We start from the raw sequence: 23,206 nt of genomic DNA on the forward strand, positions 1-23,206 counted from the left end.
CTGCCAGTGGCTCCAGTCTGGGCCACTTAACTGAAATTGCCTAGTAAATCATCTTCCGTGAATTGTTGTTCCGTAATTTATATCTAAATTATAGTAAATAATATACTTGTAGCAATAAAATTTTAACATAACTATAATATTTGCTGTATAATATTTTGCGGTGCACCTATGTAGTATCGCGTTTTGAATTACAAACATCCAAGAGTTTTTTAGAAACAGGTAATAATTATAGAAAAACGTTAATCCTGTAAAATGTCACTTCAAATTAACTGCTTCCGTGGCCTAACGGTTACCATACCGGACTGCCTTGCGGAGGTCCCGGGTTCGATTCTAAATATTTGTACGGCCTACGTGTATTTCTCTCGTGAGTTTGGATGTAACTAGGTATGTATCCCAGCACGGAGTTATCGCGTAACATACATACAAAAAATACAGTCGAATTGTGAACCTCCTTTTTTGCAGTCGGTTAAAAAATAGTTATGTTCAACAGTCACTTTCAACGTTAAGTCAAGTGTTTTTTTCTAGAAATATATCCATTCCATATCCATTGAATATCAATTCAATAAAAATTTGAAATTTCAATTTATTAAAATATATGCGGCTGCGTAAATTTAACTAAGGCTTATTCTATAGTGTTGCAGCATAATTTTAATTTTAATAGCAAACTGATGATTTAATATAGAACAGTACATTTAGATCGATATAGTAACAGTGCAGTGACCAATTTCATCAAAATCGAACATCTTTGGTGATTGGACTTTGATAAGTATTAAAAGTAAATGTACGTGAGTTATTAGGAGAGGCAGCATGCATATTGGAAAAGTGTCACAGTTTTACGAAGTAGTAGCCAAAGTGCCCACAAGACTGGAATGTCGCTTAAGTTAGGACCAATATCACAAAAGTCGATAAAGTCAACCTTATCTCCTTGGCGTAATGTAAACTTTTAAATATATTCAAATTTCAGTCAAAAAAACACCTAACACAAGGACGATTTTTTTCCGAAAGTATTATCTACAGATATTTAGGGAGGTTTGAAAGCTCGGCTTACTATGACGATGGCCGCACGTGGGGGTTGTCTGATGGCCCTCTATAGAAAATTCATCGTGCGTGATACTCTGCAGTATTCGCAAAAAATCCTTTTTTCAGAAAGTATACAACGACTGTTTCGGATTTTTTTAAAATACAAGGTTTGTTAGGTTCAACATTTTTTGCAGTATTTAAATACGGCAGCTTGTGTCGCTTGCTAGCTTTTGTGCAATTTTTTAATATTTGTCCATTATCGATCAACGCGATGTGGGGAAGAGCTAGGTTTTGTCGACTAATAGCACTTCGTCATTTTGGAGATGTGAGAATATTTATTCGGTCCACTGCTGGGCATGGATCTGAGGAGAACACTTAGCCCATAATCCTCTGCGCTGGTCCAATATAGGCCGGTGACTTTTTTCCAAAGGTTGTAAACCGTTTTCGATATGCAGGTTTCATCGCGATATTTTTTTCACCGTTGGTAAGTTGCTATTAAAATATTTACACTACGTCCATTGACTTACATATAAATGGATGACGGGTCTAATACAAAAACCACGAAAAAAATGTCCCAAGTCAACCTATTTAAACGTAGTGACATGTCAAGGAATATGAAAAAGCTACAACGTTGAACTTAAATTGTAATGTCATCGCAGTACCGTCTAATTTTGCTTGCTTCGCTGTCAGTCGAACAAACGAAGACTAGAGCGTGAATGACGCTCTGTATACGATTTTAACGCCCTATAAGTTCGGACACTTTTTAGTGCGGACCCGACGTCCATATAATTGTAGGTCAATGACTACGTCACAGAATTTGGAACGTCGATCCCTAAATTGAGAAGCACCCGTGCCGTCGCTGAGTTACCATCGATTTGTTAGAAAACAGACATAATACTGCATGCAAGCAAGTTTGCACCTTCTGCATTTATTCTCGATTAATTTTTATCATCAATACTACCTATATGATCATGTTTAATCCATATTCTACTACCGCTGGGTATTTCCTATGAAGAGTATGTTTAGGCGTTAAAGGCCTACCTGTTTGTGTTAGGGCCGACGATCTGACGATCACTGCCATACCGTTCCATACCGCGATGTGCCATTCGCACTCGTCAATGTCGACGCCGACTCGTGCCGTGGTAATCTAGTTAGTTTAGACACTTATAGCATCGCAGTCACATGTAACGTCCTTGTCGTCAGTGAAAATATTCTGAGCAAGAAATTTGCTGACGTCCCTGATCGTTACGGACACTGACAAGTGCGGATAACTTCGTACTTGCTGCTTTTTAGAAGGCCTTAATCCACCATCCTATCTCAAAGCGAGACTTTACATGTCTTTCCAACATTTGCGTGAACCTTCTTCATGGTTTAGGTTGGATAATAATTGACAAATCAACTACTTGATCCCAAAAGATCCAGTGGTGCATTCTGTGGAAACTGAACCCTACATAGAAACCGATCATTTTAATTACAAAGTCAACTTAAATAATTAGTAATATAGTGTTGATAAAGTCACCAATGTCTTTTGTTTCAGAAAACTCGATATCGGGAACATCGACATTAAACGCGAAGAAACACCGGAACAGGAACTACAGACAAAGTTCAATGCCCAAACTTGGCTTACAAGACGATTACGGTAAAGGATTGTTTGACAAAAGGCAATAAAAAGCTGCTATTGCTCCGAAATACATGGGATTTTGTCCTTGCTCTCTCTAAATCTGACGTTTATAATGGGCACGCACCACAATGGCAGTACTCTGAATAAGGCTTCACAAAAGGACGCCAATTAATAAATAGGAATTATGAAAAAAAAAGTTTTTTAAATAGTAATATAAAATTAAATGAGATAAAAACTCTTATTCTTAGTCAAAAATTAATGCCCATTTTAATTAAATAATTAATTTGAATTATTTCGAAAAAGTTAAAATGTAACATAAATTTTAATTTCTCATTAAACTTTAAATGTCATTTTAAATAACAACGCCAAATTTTATTACTATCTAAATACTTAAACCTTGAATTTTATTGCCCGTTTCAAAAAATCTCCGAAAAGACAAAGGGTCGGTCTAGACCTATCTGCTTTTCATTATGAGTCCAATCTGGTCAAGTCGTTCAGTGACTTGGATTTTTTTGTGTTATAACTCCACTAATTTTGTTATGATTATGAATATAAAGATCGATACACACAAAAATTTTCGTCGATCCAGTGGGACATAAACCTACGTACATGCTGCACCGTAGCATTGTTCTAACCATCTGAGTTACGGGTCCAGTTACCGAGTCGTCGAAATTCTCTTATGTGTTTTTGTTATAGATCTTTGTACCGACTTTTCGGCATTCGTCGCCGCTAGTGACATTATGTGAGAGATTTTTTTCCAACCGGGTCGACGAAAATTTTTCTGTGTGTTCGAACTTTGTATTCATAATAATAAAAGAAGACAAACCCATCAAATCGGTCAGTTCACGTCGGTCAGTCCGTTACCCGGCCAAACATATGGCCCGTTGAAAACGACATTCACTCAAACGGAATTCTCGCCTATTAAAATTTAAACTCAGTTTCAGAAACTTTAGTCACCTTTTCCCAAAAGCAACTTTTTCGTTTAGCGACGGTATCAAATTCCTTTACTTTGATAATACACAGATTTTAGTTTCGGTCAAAAATAAAAATATTTAAATAAATCTCTCTAAGCGTCGGTAACTCCGTGCGGTAACAAAAGAAAGCGCTAGCGTAATTACCAGTTCGACTTAATATGCAGGAGCGGGGGTGGGGGTGGCTACCAAATACAGATCTAAAAAGTAGCAGGTAATACAACACAAACTTAAAAGTTCATTTTTGGTAAATTTGTTATGTTTTGTAAAAGGTCATGGAAGAAAAGTTGTTGTTTGTGAGTTTAGTAATATAGTCCTGGGAGTTGTTAGTATTATACAAATAACCGTGTACGACAAGCGGGCTTCAAAACAGGTCACATTATTCCCAAGAGGAAATTTCGAACGTGAAGAAAAATACCATATACCTCATCCATAAATTAGGAGCTCTAGGTGAAAAGACACGACTATTGATAACTATACTTTAATCAAATCCAGTATAGAATGTTTAATAACAAAACGTTGATAAGCAACCAATGATGGCATGGGAACAGAACATTTTTTTCTGAGCTCATATTTAGGCTCTGCCCATGTCCTGCTTGCGTAATATACTGGGTTATGTATGTAGATAATTGGGTTATTTATTTATTTAATCTTAATTGCACACAAAATAGTACAAATGGCAGACTTAATGCCATTAGGCATTCTCTACCAGTCAACCGGAGAGCTGGGTTCAAAATAATTAACAGGGGTGCATAACTTGATAATTAAAACAGATTAGATTAGATTAGATAGGTTATGTAGAATAATAATACTTACATGGCCAATTATTGTGATACACATGATTTATGGATAAAATAAGTATTTTTTTGATTCTATTAATGCCACTGTTAGACAGTAGATTATCGTAGATGAAAAGAAGCAAAATTGTCTAATTTTATTTTGTATTAATTTACTAACTTAGCTCATCCAGCATCAATTTCCGATTCTGAACTTGAATTACTACTCGAAGTAGAAATGTTTGCAATCTCTCCTTCAAATAAAAAATAATAATTAGGGATGACACAGTTTTGTAAATAATTTATTACTGGTAATTTTTATATCAGTTTCTTCTATTATACATACTTCTATAAACTTATATTTAACAAAATTCATCGCAGGCGCATTACTTCAAGATTACTATTATCAGTAGCCTAATCGAATTTCGAGAAAAAATATTGAAATTGTTATAGCTGTAAATCAGTCTTAGGTGAAAACCCTAAAAATCACACGTTTTTGTTTGTTGACATTTATTCTACATCGAATTTGGCTACAGTATAAATGTAAGAAATACAAGGGTTCATAAGTTGGCCGTACGTAATGTACACCCGTAAACGTTGCGTATTTTTATAGACATTTTATTTGCAATCTCTGTCTTTGTAGTCTCTTTACTTACTCGTAAATGAAACCTGTTTGTTGTTTCTTTATAAAAACTGTGGAGATTCAAGAATTTTCTTTTTTGCTTTTCTCCGTCTATTTTTACTTTATTTTGAAAGCTTCTTTTATGTCCAACAATAATCCTTAATAACCACCTCTCGGTACCTTTTTTTAAATCAGGGACGATTAACCTCAAAAAAGAGATAGCTGCAATAAGTCTGCAGTCCATTTTCGTCCAGCCTTAATACCTCTGAATCACAGTATCTCATTAATTCTCATACACGATGTTAAAAAATATTCAAAATGAGATAACTTTACCCATCATAATGAAAAGAATACCCTTATATAACTTATGAAAACAGAAATTTCCTTAAATTCTGCGTTCATATCTGTTGATATTACGTCTGGTAAAAAAAAATCCGTATATTGGATACCTCATAAAATTTTCGACGTTCTTATTTTTTTGAGCATCCGCTCAAATTTGATGATGTTTTCTGGGAAGATGATGAAAAAAAAAATTTCAAATTAGATATCGGTTCCTTAAGAAACATTCTTTGGTATCAACAAATTTATTTTGTCGTTGAAATTACCAACATTTTCCAATGATGAGAATATTATGTTCCATCATTTTGAAACTAGAGTGTAAACCAGTATTAAGCAAATAAAAACTGTAGGATAAATCGAAATCGTTCAAAACAGATTATTTTATAATTCGTTCTGTTAGTTTAGGATTAAACTTTATTGACGTCAACTAGTTTCCATTAAGTAAAAAAGGTAATTTATAAGCCTTACATTAAATTGATTTTGAAGCTTTAATGTCGTGCTTCGTATATATTTGAAGAGGAAATTGGATTTTTTAACTTATTTTTTGCAAATTTGTTGGCATCTTTGTATTTCAAATTAAATTTTATTTTTATTTTGGAAAATGAGGTTTCCTTCTAAGAGAATCGTAATTTTAATATTAATAATGTTTTCGTTTTCATTAATATATTTATTTACCAAACACAGTAACGTAAATAAATTGAAAATGTGAAAGTTAATTTGAAAAAATATATAATTACTTTTTAATATTGTTTACACACCGCCTTTGACCCCTGAATAGAATTACAAAAAAAAAATCGTGGAAAATATTTTAAAACGAGCATTTCAATACATTACTAATATGTAGCCAAATTTATTAAAATAAGGTTCACATGGTCTTTTTATAATTTTATTTTCAGATTGTAATTCTAAATTTAAATGAATTTTTTTGGCGCCTTTTGTATAATTTGTCATTGTTTATCTATATTTTATTGCTCGTGCACATTGTTAGGTATTTCAGTTTTCTTTTACGTTTGTGAAATAAATTGCACCCAAGTTCAGTTCCATATAATTATTTTTTAATTAATATATATAATTATTTTCATGCAGAAAGTGCACAAAATTATGCAAGTATGGGAGTGTGCAGAACGGAATCGTTGAATATACAACTGGAAGTGCCTCCAGGACAGAGCAGTGGTCTAGCTGTCCACGAAGAAAACGGTTTACTGGTGATATCTCACGTGGCGACACAGTCGCCAGCCTACAGGTAGGAATTTATTTTATCTATAATTAAAGATGGTGCAAATGATTTACAGAAGTTTCACACTCTAACAAAGGACCTAAAATATTGTAAATTAAGTGACTGGAAAAATGATTGTTATCACTGACAAATATGTAGACACATAATAGATGGAACTCGATGTTAGAAGGAAGGGAGTTTTTTAGGTGAAAGCGAATGTTTGTTGCAGTTTTCATTTTTTACAATGAGGTACCTGATAATAGACAGAAAATACTTCTACATTTTTCATTCTAAGGTCACTAATATTACTAATACGGTTAGTTTTGGAACGAATTAACAATGATACAGCCGATCTATCTACCGCATAGATTAATTATTAATTAAAATACAATGGCTAATGATTAGTGATGGGAAAAGGTAGAGTTTTTTCGAGGAAAAAAGACAGAAGGTGGAGACTACTTTACGACAATATTTTTTAGGTCCTGGATCTTTTCGGGTTTGGGGAAATTTCTTAAGTACATTGACGTTTTTTGGGATAGGTTAGGTTAGGTAGAGGTAGACTATTTTTCTTAACTTCACGACGAGTTGTTGCAACAACAATTTTTTGAAATATTTAGGAAAATTCCGACAAAAAAGTAATTTTTTTTCAATAATTTTTTTTTAAACGTGTACATTTTACAAAATTCTGTCTCCTGCCAAACTGGAAACCATTACTTAAATCATTTAATAAGAGTTGTTAAGAGGGAGCATGCCAAAAAAGTTTTGACGTTGGCTCCGCCCAAATTTGTGAAACAAATATATGCTTCAAGTTCGCGTGACATGCGACAGGAGATGTTGAATTTTGCGCATTAAAAGTACCAAATTCGTTTTAGCGGAATAACTCTAAAACTAAAGGGATTAAAAAAAAATCCGTAGTGACAGTTGTCGATCATGCATAAATATAATTAGTTATCTAATTTTTGTCCTAATAACCTGTAGCATTTCGAGGATAAATCGAAAATATGTGAAAATTAGAGGTCATTTCGTGATTTTTATCTATCGAGGAAACTTTATTGTTTTATGTTTCTGATTAATGTTTATGCTTGAATATATCGCGTAGTTACTCATACAATATTTTATTTTTAACTTTAAAGTGGATATACCCCTCTAAAATCAAATCGAAGATTAGGAATTTTTCCTCTACTCTGCTGCTCGCTAGTTTTTTTTTAATGAGACAGTATGGGTAAATCCGAAACCAAAGAAGATACAAGGAAGCTGACTTAGAAACCGTAAAGGCTTTTTTTGTGAAAATAATTTTGGCATAGTCGATTTTTTGGCCAAGCGTGAGTTGACCATAAAAATAAATGAAATTGATCAACATTTTTTATAGCTGATCGAGTTAGTTTCATGAAAGGATTATTTCATTCTATGGGACGAACCAAATCGGGACAGCAGAAGTTGGTCAAATTTCATAAAATATTTTTCTAACAAAATGAATAAAATTGACTAATTTTTTTAATGTTAATAGACTGAGTTTCTTATAAGGATGACTTCATTGTATTGGAAAAAAAAAAAATCAAATTTAATAGAATGTTATTAATTTTGTACGATTTTTTTATTAAATTTGATTTTTTTTTCCAATACAATGAAGTCATCCTTATAAGAAACTCAGTCTATTAACATTAAAAAAATTAGTCAATTTTATTCATTTTGTGAGAAAAAATATTTTATGAAATTTGACCAACTTCTGCGGTCCCGATTCTTTTCTGTCAATACAATAATATCACCAGCACCCTTCAAAACTCGAACACAGTAATGCTGACATTACTGCTTGGCAGCAGAAATAGATAAAATGGCAGTCCTACCCTGGGCGAACTCCTTCACAAGGTGCTCTACTTCTGCTAATATACCGTGACATTGACTTTTTCATTGTAATCGTGAACTGACCAGTGACAGATAAATATTTGCAAAAGATAAGATTGAAAATGTTTTATTCCCTGGCTAGTATTGCTGTCAGCAGGTGCTTAGTAATTAACTTGTTTTCTAAAATTTCTCAAAAAACTCACGAACTTTTATTCCGGTTATGTTACTTTAAAGTGGTCAATCATTATGAGATATGTAGGTGGTTCTAAAATTATCCACACCTAATTTATTAGCGTCTACAAAGGAAAGATATACGAAGGAATTTCTAATAAGCATTTGTATGTACAAACTCGGACACGTTCCTACTTATTCCATGAAATTTATTAGAAACACTATTGGAATTTCAATATCCAACGATAAACTAAGGTCAGAATGGAATATACTTGCCGTACGTACTTACTCCATTAGTTTATAAACTACACGTATAAATTAAACACAAATACCAGTTTAAACTACTTTAGAAATATCTTTTGAAGTTTGATTTGGCGTGAAAAAGAAAATAAAATAGTGTAGCTAAAAGTACGTAAGTAGACAAAAAAACGAGAATTAGAATGATTGGATACCAGCAAAAAAATACGTTTATATTGGTTCTATCGTTTTCGTTCAGTAACTTCAACTTTTGACAGGTGTCAACGTCAAATGTGAAAATGTAAAAAAATATCCGAATATATTATATTTATTTTTCTGAAAAATATGATATTTTCAAAATGGAAATTTTGAATTAGTCACGGCTGACTGTGAACAAACGTTGGTTTGTTTGAAAAAACAAGCATACGCGATTTAGATCCGCCAAAAAAACAGTCTCATTTCCTAAATTCATTATTTTTATATTTTTTCACAGTCATCGTGTTTGAAATTCTAAAGAATATAATTTATCCAGTTCAATGTTGAATCAAATATAACATGTTTTCAATATACTGAATTCATTGTTTTTGCAAGGATCACGATTGAAAAAAATGTTGATTATTTATTGAAACAAAGACCGAACAAACTCAAAGAAAATTTCCTTCGTTCTGACTGTACTCGAGCCAGCGTCTGTATGCCTAATACAGTCCGAGTGGGCTGATCTTACGAAACTCTACTTGTGAAGAAATACTGTGAAAAAACTCGATAAACTTTCATAAGTTCCCTACGGTAAAAACGCCGTTAATACCCAATAAAAAGATCTGCAACAAGCAATCATGGTTCCAGTCACATTGAAGGAAATTTTCTTTGTGTTTGTTCTATCTTTGTTATCAGTACAATATTTTCTCAAAAATATAAATATCGAGGTAGTAAAAAATTGTGATACTAGTCACAAATACATAATGTAAATTATCGTCTTGAAAAAAACGCTTAAAAGTTAACTATTCTAAATCCAAATGCGAGTTATTGTTGCGTTTGTAATTTTAAAAACTATCTCATTTAACGGGTATCTGGTGAACCACGAATGTCGGTATTAGTTTCCAAAGCATATCTACTGAATGGTTTTTTAAGCTTAATTAGGGTAAGACCGGGGTAGATGGCCATAGTTTTTTCAAAACGCTGTCAAAATAAAATTTTAGATATTACATTGCAAATCATTATTTCTTATTAAACTTTAAGCAATTAACTCATTGACTTACAAAAAATCAATGAATTAACTATTAATTATTTGACAGGAAAAAATACAAACTGTCTTGAGACCAACCTTAAAATATGTTTTAAAAAAAAATTACGATTGGTTTCACACATTTCGAGGTGTCCGGGTGTGATGACCATAGGACTATGGGTAAGATGGCTAGTAATTATTTCCGGACTTAGATAGGTCTTTTACTTGGTGTTTTGTTTTTTAAGTCTTCTTTTTTCTTCATGTCGTCAAATTCTCAGTTTTCTTGAACCCAAAAGTGGCACAAGACGCTTAGGAGCCAGTCTTTGATGAGGCAGGTTTCATAGCAGCAGCAGCTTTAATAGCTATGAATTCTTATGTAATTGCGATTGTTACTCTTATGAAATGAAATTATTTTTCTGGATCGTTGACTTACAAATAAATGGACGACGGGTCTAATACAAAAACCACGAAAAAAATGTCCCAAGTCAACCTATTCGAAATTTAAATTGTAATGTCATCGCAGTATCGCGCTGTCAGTAGAACAAATGAAGACTAAAGCGGAGTTTGGCGCTCTGTATACGATTTTGGCGCCGTACAAGTGCGGACACTTTTTAGCGCGGACCCGACGTCCATATAATTGTAAGTCAATGTTCTGGATTTACATTGCGTATATTGTTTTTCAAACTAACCAAAGTTTCGGGCTCATTGGCTGCTTTTAATGATTCTTTAGTGCAATTCCCTCTCATTAGGGATAGCTTTCTTTTGTATTTAGTATGCATCTAAAACAAGTTCGAAAATAAATAAATTATTTTATTAAGAATAGATAGGCCTTTGTGTAATCGGTATAAGTTGGTCACATGGCCATCTTACACCGATTTTGATTGGTCGTCTGTCCCAATATTCCGAGAGAGGTGGCTACTCATAAAATTTAAATAAGAAAAAACATGAAACGTAGAATTTTAAGCTTATAAGAAAGCATTGGATGTGGACTAAGCGATAAATACCAAAAAAAAACAAACCATATTTAGAAAAAATAACTTCATTGTAGTGTACTACATGAACCCTCCAAAAAATTTTAGCATTACTCAAAACAAATAACAAGGTTTTTACTTGCTTTTTCTTTTCTTTACTCGGCCGGCATATTCGCCGTACACTTGCACTTAGACACGAAACGATGCGAACTGAGCAATAACTATCGCCATCTCGTTAGCGGAACATTGAAATATTGCGATTGGCCATCTGCCCCCTATGGCTATCTAACCCGGTTTTACCCTAGTCAAAATTCAAAATATAACTAAACTTAATTCCATTCAGAACCCTGCAGAGAACAGTCGTCCCTGAATAAATCAATATTAAATGACATAGCAAATGTTAGGAAGTGTAAAAATTACACTTAATTTTTCATATAAAAAAATTTTCTACAAAAACTCAAGTGAAAAGAAACGTGCAATAAGTTTTCTGTGGCAGCATATGTCGTATAAAGGTGGTCTTGTTTCTTCTCAGATCCGGCTGCCTACAAATAAGAGACAGGGTAATGTCCATCAACGGCCACGAAAATTTAACACTGGATGTGGCTAACGAGATACTGCAGAGGAGAAATGATTCACACAATCCCAAATATTTGACTTTGAACGTGGAATTCAGTATGCCGAATACGATTGAAGCTTCGAGTGGCGTCTTCAGCGTCAAGTTGGCGAAGACTTCTGCTGGATTAGGAGTTACTATAACGGGTATGTACATTTATGTCGGTAGCACAGATTACCTAGTCTCGAATTAAAGGAATGCCCACTCACCTCTACCTTTGTTTATCTATCGTCTACGAGTCATGATGACACCATGTGAAAAAGCCATTGGACTTAATAATCTCAGTACAGAGTACTGAAAAACCAACCTCAAAAGTCATTAATCCCTTAGTCTGGCACCCTTAGAGGTGGAATATTTTCTTCGAATTCAAATGGAACCAATACTAAGGTACCCCTCTTTCCAACAAAAAATATTATCACGTAACACAGAATTCCTTGAGTCTGTTAATAAATAAAAATAAAGCAAGAGAAGCTTCCCAAACCATCTTACTAATTTCTTGGTCAACTATATCAATTTATGGAATTCTCTATGCTATAAACCTGAGTAACGAGTTTAACGTCGTGGGTACTAGGATTTTCAATCTCGCGTCATTTGCGCGTCTCGGGAAAAAAATAATAAAGTTTGAAAAGAATCGATATTTCCGAGATTGAAAACGTCACTCTCAAGTCTCGAAAATGCCAAAAATTGTGGAGACACCAAGTTTTCTAGACCGAGATTCCCGGGATGAAAGCCTTAGTGGGTACTACCCATAACTCTCGGACCAGAATCAGTTTAAAAAAATGATCGTACCAGAAACCACCTAAGGGTATCTCGTTACGTAGAGCCCACATTGCTAACTGCATCGGCATCGTGGCCTTCAAGACTACCCAAACTAATTTTGAAAAGTATCGGTTATACTCGAGGCCATATTTTAAGAGCCGATACTACCTCAGCTCGAATTCAATTTTTTTCCTTGGGTCGAGCGGTAGAGAGACCGGCTTTATTTCAGAATTAATTTTTTTACAAACGCAATTAAAGCAATTTCAAAAATGTATATCGTATACTATGTGTTCTGTTTAGTTTAGTTGATATAAAAAAAAATTGGTATATATACAGTACCTATTGAATACAGCGGTTTTCTTGTTTTTTCTATCGTGAAAAGTTTTAACAATCGTGATTTCACATCGTTTATAAATCAGTATATATCCTCAATTTTGCTGAATTTTTTTTTTCAAGGTGATTAATTCAACGCTGTTACTATTATGCGGAATAAACCAAAGCCATATGAGGTTATATTGACTCTTAACAGAATGCAGAGTATCTACTGTCCTCGTTATAACTAACGTTATTGACATTTTTAGACAAATTGAGTCTGGAATCAGCAAACTTGATCTATAACTCCCTCTAATAGGTCTTTTAATATCTTGTTTAGTTTCAATTTTATTATAATTATTAATACAAAGAGATCGAACACTCAGAAAAAATTCCAAAAATTCCAAAAACGAACCAGCGGACTTCACGAATTTTTCTGTGTTAGTTGTCGTGTCTTTGTATTTGGTTTTTTCAACGACTGTTTAGCCGTAGCGCCATCTGTGAGAAATCTTAAGTATATCGTCACCCAGTTAGATACCTTTACAGCTACCAGCGCTGGCTAGAGATGTCGCTACTCATTGTATTTCAATTTTTATTAAATTGGTATTCAGTTATTTTTATGTAAAATTACTCCACTAGTTTGTTATAATTATTAATACAAAGATCGAACACTCAGGAAAAATTCCTTCGATCCAATTTTATTGTTATATAAAATAGCAAATTTTTGAGGTGACAATAATTTAGGTGCAAATATCTCGAAAATTACCAAAATGCAAATGCGTTAATTGTGACAAGGAAGGCAGAGTACTTGAACTAACCAAGATCATCTTAACATTGGCATAAGTATTAACCAATTGAATATCCCTTAGTATACGGCGTCGAGTTGCGATTTTATGATAGCCAACAAATCAACATTTTCTGCTGATTCGTGATCCGCTATCGATTCATTAAAACTAACGTCTATTCTCCTCATCTTTAATCTACACGTTAGATGGTTGACAAGGTTACCTTACGTGGCCCTAATTTTGTTTGTTACATCCTAAGCCAACAGTCCTAATTGGTGTTCCGTTTGTTCAATAACAAACGAAGCGAGGCCGGACTAGATAATTTCTCGTCGGAACTCAGTGCTTAGCATGCTTAAGCACTGCACAGGACACACTTCAGCAACAACCGTGCTGACGAAATTTGTAATATCAACCCAAGCACATGTCATTAGTGGTATCAGGTCTCCTCTTAGAAGAGGGTATAGGTCCTTGGTTAGAAAGATCAGATTTTTTTTTTAATTGGACTACTTTTTAAGTAAAAAGGGCAAATTTTTGAGTTGATACCCTTTTTATCCAAGGCGACGATTTGTGTACTTTAATAGAGTACAACAATATTTTGTTAGTTATTACTAACATTTAATAGAAAATCGTTTAAAAAATAAGATTAAAATCAAAGCGACTCTAGTTTCTTTGTTCTAAAAATTTCAACCGCCTGTGGTTCGAACAATTGAAAATGAAGAAGTTTAATCTACGCGTCTTGAAATTGACGTAATGGGTCTCTTTCCATCTTTTGCTATGCAATGTGTACAATGTGTACAAAAAGGACAGTTAGCTATTTGATTATTTTATTTGCTTTTGTAATTTATATTTGCGATTCATTTATATATAAATTAAATACTATACAATTGTACAAAATAAGACTTTTCAATGATAACTATGATAACACAATATATTTGTTTAGTGAAAATATGATACAAAATCCTACTGTTACATTTTATTGCAGTAATTTTTACAAGTTATTATTATATAGTACTGCAAGATTGACAACCGCGCTGTCAGTAGAGCAAACGAAGACTGTTGCGCGATTGATGCTTTGTATGTGATTTTAACCCCCTATAACCTATAGGTGACCTTTAGGTGTGGACACTTTTTAGCGCGAACCCGACGTCCATTTGTTGGTAGGTCAATGTGTTTAAGTTATTATTAAAGAAAACTTATCTAGAGCGGCGGTAATCACGAGGGAGAACGGTTGCTTCTCAATTGAGACGTTGACTGGTCGAAACCCTGGGCGACAATGTAGTACGACTTTAATTCCTGAGTTACGTACATTTCAGAATTTTTACCAAAAATACCCTTCGGTTACAGCGACTAAAAACATGGTGATAGAATCTGCGTGTCGGAAAAAGTTTAGAACTCCTGGATTACGTGTTTGCCAAACCCGCATTGGGAAAACTTGGCGTAGTATGACCTAAAAAACTCAGTGGTGCAGAACCTTGATGGAAATCGATCGCGAGGGTCAATTTGGCTACCATTGCGTCTACAAGTGACGACAATGTTTGGGTTATCGACGATGACCAGATTATCATCCAAAAAGATACACTACTAGCACAAAAATGGGTAACTTATCGAACCCGGGACCTCTGAGATGGCTCTGATACACCATAAAAACCAGTGTACAAGCCACTTGACCACAGAGGCCGTCAAGTCGTATTGTGCGACACGTTCTAATACTTTTAATATCTGTAATAAGAAATAATATAACAAAAATGTATCATGAATATAGTTTTTTTTTACAAAATTAAAAGATTCAATTGGATACGTTGTTCAAACAGTTTATTGGGGAAATAAAATCGGGAAAAGAATTTTTAATTGTGAATATGTCAAAATAGTGAAACATTAAAATATAGTGTAATGAAAAAAACCGTAACGTGTTTTCGGACAAATGAAACAAAATCAATTTAATAAAAATTTAAAGATTTTCGGAGAAACAAATTGCAGTAAATCATGTTTCTAGCTTGTGATAGGTAACCACAAAAATGTGGTTGAAAAAGACAAAATAAAGTGACACACGCAAACTATATTATTGAAATGTTTCTTGGAAGAACATTGTGATTACCTTGGGCTGAGATTTATAAAACGACTGTGACTTCGACTAAGCAAATATAAAGCTAAGCTTTTATGTCTTTGAACCCATGGATTTTGGTGTTCAATTTGTAGTTACAGTGCAGATATCAATGTCTATCACAGACATATATCTATATAGACGCCGCAAGTACCGCGATCTGTATGAAAACCAAGCGTGCCACTTTTTTTGTACCTCCGATTACCTTACATTTAATAAGAGATATAGATAAGATACCTTTAATAGGAGACTAAGGCTTCATATATCGAACAGTCTGTTGGCATTCCTTACTGGTACTACCGCTGAGTAAATACATTTTTTTTATGACACCAAGTGAGGGGATCATTCACTTACAATGGACGTCGGGTCCGCGCTAAAAAGTGTCCGCACTTGTAAGGCGCTAAAATCGTATGCAGAGCGCGACACTCCGCTTTAGTCTTCATTTGTTCTACGGACAGCGCGATACTGCGATGACATAACAATTTAAATTTCGAATAGGTTGACTTGGGACATTTTTTTCGTGGTTTTTGTATTAGACCCGTCGTCCATTTATTTGTAAGTCAATGGAGGGGATGAACAACTTGTGCGCCTGGTGATAACTGACATGCCTGTCGCTACCAACCCTTGGATGAACTCTTTCACGAGGAGCTCTACGGCTACTGAAAACCTGGGAAAGCGTAGCAATATGTTTGTTATTCAGCCTGTTAAAAATAAAAATACGCGGTGCCTCAAATTATGTGTCCGAATAAAAGATAATGAAATAATATCAAAACCCAATAAATAAACCTGACAAAAATTAGTAATGACATATATTGTTTTGCGGTTAGTTTGGAGCATCGCTATAAAGCAAACAGTACCCAAAGTTGGAATCGGTATTTTTTTTAGAACAACAACCATGATGCCAAAAATAGAAAATCTCGACCCACATCAAATTGCGGAAAATGGCAGGTGTTTCGTACAAAGTACGGGACAGCTGATTATTTAGTTATTTGATACGGATCCCGTTACAAAAATTGTTTACAGTAATGGGTACTATCGTGTTCTAAGAATAAGGGACACTAACAAAATGTATATTCTACTGATGTCTTTCAGGATGCAAGCAAAAGCTACTCAGCAACGAAGAACCGATGGTGATATCGGATATAAAGCCTGGATCAGTGGCACATCGGAGCGGGGCCCTCGCCCCTGGAGACCAGCTCTTGGCAATTAACGGTCAACCTTTACATAACTTGTCATTGGTAAGTTACTTTGTTAAGAGAACATTTTCAACTTTAACTGTCTTCTAATAAGTGACTACAATTAAAGTTAAGATAATCATGTCCCTAGTATGTCAATAACACTTCTAAGAAATAATGAATTTGATAAGTGGGGAAATACATAAATCTCGTCGTCCTTATTAAATTAAACACTGTATAAAGTAATTACATAATTCCAGTATACTGGAGTCGTATTAGTCAATTTTTATTTTAAATTGCTTGATAATTGGAAATGAAACTAATTGAACAACTAGCAATATACGCGATGTACGCGAATGTATCCGTTACATATGTACGCGATTTAAATCCGAAGAAAATAGTTTCATTTCCTTCGATCATAATAATTATAATCGAAGTTTATTTCCAATACAATACATTGTGGTAACCTAACAACTCGATCCCTTTATAATTTTTTTGGTCGTCTATTTACTCCATTCGATAAAATATATAGCTGTATAAAACTTAATTGAAATGTAATACCCCTGTTTATTTAGTGTCCTTCTTGTTTTTGGCAAACAACAATTTTGTTTTCTAGTTTATTTTTCCTGCCGGCTGTAATATTTTATTACTAAAAGACGATCAAAATTTTACATTGATATTTATCAAATCTATCTCGATTAATATAATGTTAATGGTATCAATTTGTGTTAAAAGATCGGGAAGTCAACGCTCATTATTATTTTGTTTGCGATAGAAATATCGTTTTTCAAAGAATGTCTTGTGTTTTAAATAAATAAACTAAAAGAATCTATCATCGTAATTAAAGTCAAAAGGTCTTTGCTAGACAATTTTGGTATTTTCTATTATATTTTTATTAGTATAATCCAATATCAAGATTGTGTGAAGAATTTTTGTTACAAGTACAGGTACTTGAACAATAAAACAATTTTTTCTCAATTATTCGATTATTCGAAAGTTGAGACAAAACTGAATAATGATAGAGCAACATTTACTGAATTCTTCTAATATTTAATCGCCTATCGTTTCAATTGAAACCGTATTACATTTGTCATACAATACGCTTTATTTTAATCCATCTATCATCTCTTTCAGGATACAGCTTTTAACATTCTCCAAAATTCACCCGATGATATAATAACATTAAAAATAAGAAAACGTGACGTAACTGAAGACTGGCACACCATTCACAAACACAATCCAAAAATGACTTTACAAAGCTTTAGTAACATTGAAATTAAGGCTGTAGTACACAGTGGGGAAGATTCTGGACATCACACTGAAAGTCCTAACAATAGCGCTAAGGAAAGTGAAAGAAGCCATGGTAGTAACGAAAACAACGCGGTGTTTACTATCGAACTGATTAGACATGAAAATGGACCACTTGGATTGACGATAGCTGGAAGTGAAGATGCTACTCAGCCTATTTTACTAAGCGGACTCGTAGAGGGTAAGGCATTCATGATCCTTGAATTTGAAGCAAGTAAATTAAAAATAGGTTTTTTGAACAAGAAGTGTTATGAAAGTAGAAACGTGAACAAAAATTGTAACGACGTACCTTACTGAGTTTTGTTAGTGCAATTTTTTTCAATAGTATTTTAAGTACTTGTATTCAAGATTATCAAACAGAAATAACAAAAAATCTTAGATACTTCAAGATGTAATGAAGAATATTTTTTTATTTATTGTTCAGGTGGACTAGCAGAGAAATGTGGTAAACTACAAATTGGAGACGAGTTACTAAATATTAACGGAGAAAGTGTTCTTACAAAACCTTTATCTGAAGCAATAAAATTATTACAGCAAAGTGGACAGCGAGTTCAATTGCAGTTTTGTAGGAAGGTTACAGGTGAGAATATATTGAGGACAGAAATCTTACACGCAAATAAATTGCTGAAATAGGGGCTCTATTTATTTATTTATTTTTTACGTTTTAACTCAAATTAGCATCGCGGTCGAGTCTGGCTTGTCTTTAGTCTACGCGACGATCGCGCGGTTGTATTATTCACAGGAATTTGAATATTGTTGCCTAGTAAATAGAATTCAGATTCGCCATTAAGGTTCGTGAAAGCGTGTTAACTAGGCGGTCGCCGCGCGAAAACTTTCGCGTCGTGTAACTGTTAATATTCACGATTATGGTCATCAATGGAATGTATGATATTTTGTGGTAGTTTATTATTAAAAAACATATTGTTTGTATGTAGGTATGTAAACCATCCCACGTGAAAATTTATTTCTCTACATATTGTAGTAGCTTTGCAAAGAACATTCAATACAGCACGACCATACTTTTAGGATCTCTTGAAAGTGCTGAATGCAGTGCTAGAGATTCCAGCCACTCGACATCCAGCCCAGGCTTATCCAATGATAGCGCTGTAGAGTCATGGGATCAAAATACACCCGTTAGAACCAGCGCAAACTGTGGTAAGAAACTTTCTTAATTCACGTGCTTCCCTGTTCTTATCTGATACAGTGCGGATAATTTCTATTTCCATAATAAATAAAGTTTACGTTATAGGTAATTCTGAGGTTATAGAATACGCCGTCCCAGACAAAACCAGAATGATGGACAAACAACCGTATTCACCGACAGATGAAGACAAGCTCATGGCTTGCAACTTCAATACTGCACCCTCTTACGGCGTTAATGATCTACCACTACCTAATTATTCATTAAACAATTCACTTAAGACTTTCCATTACGAAAACACATGTATCATTCCTGATAATACTTTGAAGAACAAGCAGAATATAACAAGAGAAGATGATGTTCAACAAATCGAAATTTTGACCTCAAATATGAAAGACTGTCACATTCACAATATGGAGAAATCTTTGTGTAAATGTGACTACGTGCAAATGGGGCCGTACGGAATCGTATCTCCAAAGAGCAGACGGCCAAACTGGGATAACGATTTTTTGAACAATGGGATTTATACAATGACAACACCACAGAAGAGCCCGTTGAAACCAAATATACCCGGAACGAGTTTCCAATTTTCGTCAAGTCCAATTTATGAAAATGACGGTAAGCTTTTTTTTAATATTTATTGACGAGGAGTACACGCACTTATGCGTGTAAAGTGAGCGAAAGCGATAAATGTGGAACGTTGTAACTGCAGATTCGTAGTTTGTGTTTAACCCATTGTGTCAAGATAATGCCGCTTACGTAGCTTTTGTGTGATGTCGACAAAGTCATATTGAGAATACGCAATGACTTTTAAAAAATGTTTTTATTATCTGACTTACAATATAATATTTCTTATGATAATTCGAGGCTCATTCTTTTATTAACATCTATGAAATATTGTGAACATTATATAAGTTAAAAATGTTAAATATGCATTTATAGTTATCGAAGAGCAGTACCTCCTGACACAAGCTTGATAGCTTAATAGGAGGTATCATCCACTGTTAATGTAAAGTCAATTGTATTACTGAATTAAACATTTTATTTTTATTTTTTTATTATTTTTTATGAATTTAATAAACCTTCTGAGAATTGTGTAGACAAGCTTAGGTCGATTAATAATGTCAAGACCGCATGATTGTTTCGTTACTTTAATTTTCATATAATAAAACAAAATATTTACATTACAGGCCTATACGGTAGTGAATCGGTCTCATCACCAGCTCGAGGCTCCGTGCATCACGTGATCCTTTATAAGGATGCTATCTATGATGACTATGGGTTTTCAGTATCAGACGGCTTGTATGAACGAGGAGTATATATCAACAGGATAAGGAAGGGCGGTCCAGCTGATATTGTTGGGTTGTTAAGACCTTACGATCGGATACTGCAGGTTTGTTTTACCAAAACCTCTATTGTAGAGATTTCTCTCATTATTTACATAACGAAGTGTTTTCTTAATCCATTTCTAAATAACTATGGTAGCAGATCTAACATTAATTGTATGATTATCTCTAATGTTTGTGTGTAAATCTGTTTACTGCGGCTTTCCAGTCGACCCGTGACCGTGGATCGTAATCGCTCAGAAATATAGAGGGGAAAAATAAAAAGTCTTATCGCGGTATAAAAAAATGTAACTAATGACAATTAATGTTACATTTAGATATTTTTTTAGAAAATTATTAAAATTTATTTTTGTTTTGAAACGATACATTGGTACAGTATGTTACTTAGTACACAATCGGTAGTACTCTGGGCTTGACACATACAATTTAAATTAGTCTCTATTCTAAGAAAACTCTAAAGTTCGAAGTGTAATAATAATAATAATAATGACGCACACACTCAACATAGTCCCGCACTAGGGAAACTCTGTATCGAACCCAGGACCTCTGCATGGCAGTCCGGCATGGTAACCGTTCGGCCACGGAGGCAGTCAAGTGTAAAACGCACCATTCTGTTTTTCAAAGTACTCCCTATTTTTACTCTTTGCCCGATGTGTATGTGTAAAAAAAATAAAAAAGACTGTACTTTAACAGGTCAATGGTACGCGGACGGTAGACTACGACTGCTGTCTAACTGTACCACTGATAGCGGCTGCAGGTGATAGGCTGGAAATCGTCGTACAAAGAATGGTTACCTCACGGGTAAGTATTTTTATCACGTACTCGTATAATCTTTTACAATCGCCTGCAATGAAATTTATATACGTAGACAAATTGTAATTTATTTAGCGTAGGAAATATTTATTAAAATGTAAAATTATTTTGCACAAACAGACGTGATTACGCAAAAAATAATCCAATCCACAGTCGCCAAGGAGACGTAGGTTTTCGTTACATTAAATTTGTTATGTATTCTGCGTCTTTTGGTATACTTTACTTTAATAATCAATTACCCTATATGGGTGGCACCATTTCTGTATTACATCCAAATCATAGTATTTTGACAAATGCTGACAAGGTATATTACTAACAATACATCAAACGTTTACTAAGGTTATTTGAGTGTTTTTTCATTCCGTGTATACTAGTATTATACAAGTTTCAGTGCTTGTACATAGTATACTAACACAGGCATCTGAAAGGAAATAAAATACAACAGATCAGAATACACAAGTTGTATCAAAAAATATATTACGGGAAATAGTATTTTATTTTAAGGAAAATTTATTATTTTTTTCTGCGTGTAGCGTGAGCGTATTTTATTCATTTGCTATTAGACGTTTGTAACATTAAAAATAATAATATAATAATTATAATAAAAATCGTTTATTTTTCTCCCAACAAGTACGAGTACAAGTAGACGTGAAAGGTTGGGAGCCAGGATCCAGAGGCGGCTTGTGGAAGATATTAGTGGGGGTTCACTTACCTATGCATATTTTAAATAAAAAATCAAACTCACATGTATTGTTCCATTTTAAACAATGTCAATTAACAATATTACGCTTCTTAACAGCGATTGAATATTAATTAATTTTTAAAAACACAACAAAATGCGCGCGAAGAAAATACGGTTAGTTTATTTGATAAATAAAACTGGTAACACACGCGGAGGCGGAGTGCAGTCGGCGCATCGGGTGTACACGGCACGGCAGCGTTGCACGGAGCGCCACTCAAATCTTGCTAATTTTCTCATACTAATCTTTTCGTTTCACGTGTCGCGTCGTAAAGAAATTTCTCTTTCGCACTCATTGAATTCAGTACTGAACTTTGTAAACAACTTCGGTTTACAGGAGCGCATCGCGGAGCGCCCCACCACGGTACCCTATCACGAACTCGACATTTTTTCCGAAATTACGTTTGTTCACATTTTCATTACACCGAAAACCGAATTATAACGAAACCGTTGTTCGTTCAGGATATGTTGGGTGCTTATCGCGAAGACACGATTTGGTTCGGTTAGGTTAGATTTAAAAGAAAAAGAAAACATTTTTCTCTCAAAATTACTTTCGAGGTTATGAAAATTCGAGGAAACGTTATTTCTGAAAAATGTCATTTCGGACTAGTGATAGGTAACCCTCCACTACAGGGTTAGTAATGCTATACTATATTAGAGTGCAATATGAAAATCTAATTGTATGTTTGTCGTTCATTAATAATAACAACAAAATACTGCGGTTACTAACATGATATAAAAGCTTAATTAATAATTTTATTTTTAACCGACTTCAAAAAAAGGAGGAGGTTCTTAATTTGACTGTGTGTTTTTTTTGTATGTATGTTACGCGATATCTCCTGTATTTGTGAACCAATTTTCATGATTCTTTTTTTGTTAGAAAGAGGGTACCACCATAGTGATCACATTTAATTTTGAAGAAAATCATCCACCTCTAGGGGTGGCTGCTCACGCATGAAGATTCATTTTCATAAATAGCGCCTAAATTTTAGTATAATGAGCAATTATTTTAATGGTTGATTTTGCAATTCTTTAATTCAAGGCGTTTTTCTCTCTTAATGTACTTTGAGAAGTGAGAACCAATTTTTAATATCTCCTGTGTTAAG

General features: G+C 34.0%; 1 protein-coding gene across 3 annotated transcripts in view; it reads left to right on the forward strand.

The window, feature by feature from the left end:
* The window catches only part of LOC113236798 (glutamate receptor-interacting protein 1), a 283,967-nt gene that overhangs the window by 251,532 nt on the left and 9,229 nt on the right, over window positions 1-23,206 (forward strand). For 2 of the 3 annotated variants that reach the window (XM_026472980.1, XM_026472981.1), the window contains 10 exons: window positions 2,558-2,659; window positions 6,436-6,592; window positions 11,541-11,767; window positions 16,671-16,816; window positions 17,888-18,242; window positions 18,486-18,641; window positions 19,088-19,216; window positions 19,299-19,820; window positions 20,393-20,595; window positions 21,242-21,349. In XM_026472980.1, coding sequence (XP_026328765.1) covers window positions 2,558-2,659; window positions 6,436-6,592; window positions 11,541-11,767; window positions 16,671-16,816; window positions 17,888-18,242; window positions 18,486-18,641; window positions 19,088-19,216; window positions 19,299-19,820; window positions 20,393-20,595; window positions 21,242-21,349 — 2,105 coding nt within the window. The remainder of the gene's footprint in view (window positions 1-2,557; window positions 2,660-6,435; window positions 6,593-11,540; window positions 11,768-16,670; window positions 16,817-17,887; window positions 18,243-18,485; window positions 18,642-19,087; window positions 19,217-19,298; window positions 19,821-20,392; window positions 20,596-21,241; window positions 21,350-23,206) is intronic. The other variant, XM_026472982.1, reaches the window with a different exon arrangement.

This window comes from Hyposmocoma kahamanoa, unplaced genomic scaffold, assembly GCF_003589595.1.
Source record: "Hyposmocoma kahamanoa isolate Upper Pololo Valley unplaced genomic scaffold, ASM358959v1 92, whole genome shotgun sequence".
Taxonomy (NCBI): Eukaryota; Metazoa; Arthropoda; class Insecta; order Lepidoptera; family Cosmopterigidae; genus Hyposmocoma; species Hyposmocoma kahamanoa.